Source organism: Phragmites australis, chromosome 17 (genome assembly GCF_958298935.1).
Source record: "Phragmites australis chromosome 17, lpPhrAust1.1, whole genome shotgun sequence".
NCBI lineage: Eukaryota > Viridiplantae > Streptophyta > Magnoliopsida > Poales > Poaceae > Phragmites > Phragmites australis.
The window spans coordinates 5,975,227-5,979,162 of record NC_084937.1 but is presented as its reverse complement, the minus strand read 5'-3'; the positions used below and the strand labels follow the sequence as shown (position 1 = coordinate 5,979,162).

At 39.5% G+C, this 3,936-nt stretch overlaps 1 protein-coding gene across 1 annotated transcript; it reads left to right on the top strand.

Moving 5' to 3' along the window:
* The first annotated feature begins 2,115 nt into the window (after positions 1 to 2,115).
* LOC133897954 (2-C-methyl-D-erythritol 2,4-cyclodiphosphate synthase, chloroplastic-like) lies at positions 2,116 to 3,260 on the top strand. Its single transcript, XM_062338790.1, has 2 exons — positions 2,116 to 2,532; positions 2,860 to 3,260. Exons 1-2 carry the CDS (start codon positions 2,512 to 2,514, stop codon positions 3,088 to 3,090), a joined length of 252 nt encoding a protein of 83 aa, XP_062194774.1. The 5' UTR covers positions 2,116 to 2,511; the 3' UTR covers positions 3,091 to 3,260.
* Positions 3,261 to 3,936: the final 676 nt, after the last annotated feature.

Here is a 3,936-nt window from a genome sequence, read left to right as displayed (position 1 = left end):
AAACTTGGATAGTTAAAATCCCAATAAATACATGTTGATTGTGTTGCAATTTAGATTCCAACACTGTTATTATGGAGAAAATGCAGCATCATAATGTGTTTAAAATGAGCTGCAAGATTAGGGCAAAATATGCAAGCGGATAAATGATGGAGGAGGTTCCAAAAATGTCACTAATAAGGATTTGGGGCAACCTTTGGACTATCCACATGGAGGCATCTATACCCTTACTATATGCAATGTAAAAAATGTCGATAAGCTGAAAATTACCCATCGTATTAAAAGTACCTTTTTCTATGGGTAATTATGTGGACAAGGTGGAGTGTGACTTAGTACCTATGCAAGCTTGTCATATGTTGTTGGGATGCCCTTGGTAGTTTGATCGCAATGCTACACACCATAGTTAGTTCAACAAGTATTGTTTCATGCACCAGGGCAAGCATCATGTGTTGTTGCCCATGCAAGAGAATTCAATCAAAATTGATGTATTGGCTCAACCAAAGATGGATTTGAAGAGTACCAAAAGTTGAGGTTGATTTTTCTTCAAGGAGGGGAGGGTGGTACAATTCAGAAATCCTTAGTTGTTTCCACATGCATTTCAGAAAAGACTTGCCAATATATTCAAGGGTGCTACGCTGGTTTCAAAGGAGGGACCGTGCCAAGTCAAAACATCCAAGTTGAAGGAATAACTAGGTGAAAAATCAGGGGGGGGGGGGAGGTTGTTTAAAATGGCTTTATTCCAATTCCAATATGAGTTCAAGTAGGCTATATAGAATATTTAGTAAATAGATACATCATAGAAGTTTCCACAATTTAGAATATGTGTTTCCTTTTTGTTTAAGTCTAAATAGGAAGGTTTGAAGTCGAGTCAGTTACAACCAAACATACCCTGAATAAATGTTCCATCCTACTCACATACGAAGTCTGTTTAGGATGTATGAGTAATCGTTGAAAAGCTTATTCCAATTACGTTCCAATGGTCTGGTCCCACGCTTAGGTTCATCATGTGCGAGTCACAATGTGCATCGCAAAATAGAGTATGGACCAATTAAGTTAGGGAGTACTAGTTTATGTTGAAGTTGGAATTATAATGTGAATGCATGCACTATAAAACAAAGTGCCATGCCCATGTAAGGGCTTTTATTATTATTTTTATGTAAGGGAGACTATTATTATTTTTAGTGATTTATGAATCCCCTTGATAGTTGGGTTTTGAGAAGTTGCTGAGTTCTTGAAAGAAGTTGAAAACTGATCTCGAGTTTTCTTGTTCTACCATACGAATTAATCTCCTTGTTGTGCTTCAATTCTTGGTGAATCGACTAGATTCAACTCTTTAATTCTTAATCCTCTACTCGTCGAAAAGCTTATTATGATTACGTTCCAATGGTCTGGTCCCACGCTTAGGTTCATCATGTGCGAGTCACAATGTGCATCACAAAATAGAGTCTAAATCAATTAAGTTAGAGAGTCCTAGTTTATGTTCAAGTTGGAATTATAAAGGAATGTGTGCACTATAAAACAAAGTCCATGCCCATGTAAGAGAGACTATTATTATTTTTGTGATGTAAGGGAGACTATTATTATTTTCAGTGATTTATGAATCTCCTCGACGGTTGGGTTTTGAGAAGTTTCTGAGTTCTTGAAAGAAGTTAAAAACTGATATCAAGTTTTCTTGTTCTACCATGCGAATTGATCTTCTTGTTGTGTTTCAATTTTTGGTGAATCAATTAGATTCAACTCTTTAATTCTTAATTCTCTACTGGTACACGGTTTGAAGAAAGTTTATTTTCATTATTTGCATCTATTCTGTAGAATTATTGTTATTTAGACTGTAACGTGAATCACAATTCTAGGAACAACCATCTCCACAACGTATAAGCAGAAGCGGAGAAAACCCCACTTACCGGGGAAGCGGTGGCTTATGCAGGATTTAAATAGAAGTCCGCCACTGAAGTTAGCCTATAATTTCCTGCAATTGCCATGCATATACCCCCTGAGCCCCCCACCTGATCCGCTTCCTCGAGGACAGATGCGCTCCCGCTCGCCCTCTCGCTCTCGTGTCCTGCGGCATCGTATCCTTCCTAGATCTGGGAGAGTGTCGTCGCCTCTACCACCTCCTAGATCTCTGAAGCCGAGGACCGCACCCCATCTCCATTGACCAACATTCAGATCCGAAGTCCGGCCTCCCCAACTCCTTCGACCGGCACCCCTCCTCCACCGACCGGCGCCATCCCCAAGTCTGGCCATTCTCCAGCACTAGCTATCAGATCCCAAGACCAGCGCACGCTCAAATCCCCAGCACCATCGTCCCCGACCCTTCTCCGTCCGGCCTTCCCAAGTCCGGCTATTCACCTCCCTACGGTATGCCATCTATCTCATATGGATTTGGTACTGATTTGAGAGAATTGGGAGTGATACGAGCACAACACCTGTGAAACTGTCTCCGGCCGTGAACCATGCTAGTTTCATAGCACAACAACTGCGATTTGTGCTGGGCATTTGGGGAATGGATACATGTTTCACATCCAGGAAGCTGTGAGTTTCTCAACTTCCTAGTGCGCTATCGAGTTCATTCCTTGCAGTCAATTATTTTTCCCCTAGAAACGAGCTTGCAGTAGGATGGCTTTGAGTGCTTGGAATGCTTTCAAGCAATGTTAGGATTTAGCCATTTGGGATACTATGTTAGGATTGTATTTGTCGCCCCTCTTAGTAATTTCAAGCAATGTATGCAGGATGTTATAAGTTATCCAATTAGAATTTTGCTACTCTTTTATACATCGAAGTGTTGTAGTCTGCAATATACAAGTTGATGAAACTTATGCTACTATCGTTTTAAGATTTTGGATTGTCATGCAATTTCAGGTGAAATTAATGCATGAAGCAGGCTACGAGCTGGGCAACCTTGATGCTACGCTGATCTTGCAAAAACCAGAAATTAGACCATTCAAGGAGACAATCCCATCTAACTTGTGTGAGCTACTTGGGGCAGATCCATCTGTTGTCAATCTCAAGGCCAAGACGCATGAGGAAATCGACAGTTTAGGGGAAGACAGGAGCATAGCTGCTCATACTGTACTTCTGATGCGGAAGTAGAACAAACTCGAAGTTGTGAATTGTATTTTAATACTCGAATTGAATCGTATCATAGTGAACAAAAAAATGTTTCACTTACGAGGAAGATGAGCTCGTATGTCACTTCTTGTGCAATCTGAATTTTATTCACTTGTGTATGAGTAGTTATGCAATCTGAATTTTTTTTCCTAGACAGAAGATCCCCGTCCATATCCCTCATTACTCCCTGCACATGCTCAAAATGTTTTGTATATTGCATGAACTAGAACACATCGTGTCATGTTCTGAATGTTTCTGAATATTTTGTACATGCTCTAATTTATTCACTTGTGCTATGAATGTTTCTTGGTGGGATGTCTTTCGGTCGATCCTGGGTGGTAACATTTCAGTTGATGGAACACAGTGACAGCCATAGAAGATGCAGATTTGAAAACTATGTCGATGAGGATACAGACGCTTAAGCTATGTAAGATAATACGGATGATGGTAGTGCGAGTACTAATTTGTTGGACTTCGTGATATCAAAGTTTTAGTTAGTTTTGCTATTATGGAGAGAGATAATGAATGTTAGCTTTATATGAAATTACTAATACTAAACTGTTTTTATCTTTAAATACAAAAAATAAAATAAAAACAGTGACATCTATATTAATCAGCAAATAAATAAGTCATCATACTATTCACAAGTATAGTAGTCATTACACACTTAGGAAATTAGGATTGTCAAACGGTCAAATTCTCCGGTCAACGAATACTAAAAAAAAACTAGTTTATCATAAAAGCTCTTAAAAAAATGCCCTGAACAAGGCCATAGTACAGTTTGGGAATCTTTATTAGCCATAACCCGGACACGGCTCTACCGCGCCG

Excerpts from the sequence above, each read along its gene's own strand:
- LOC133897954 (XM_062338790.1), top strand. The coding sequence starts at position 2,512 with ATGTTTCACATCCAGGAAGCT. Across the intron at positions 2,533-2,859 it reads TGTTTCACATCCAGGAAGCT|GTGAAATTAATGCATGAAGC; the intron begins GTGAGTTTCTCA and ends ATGCAATTTCAG.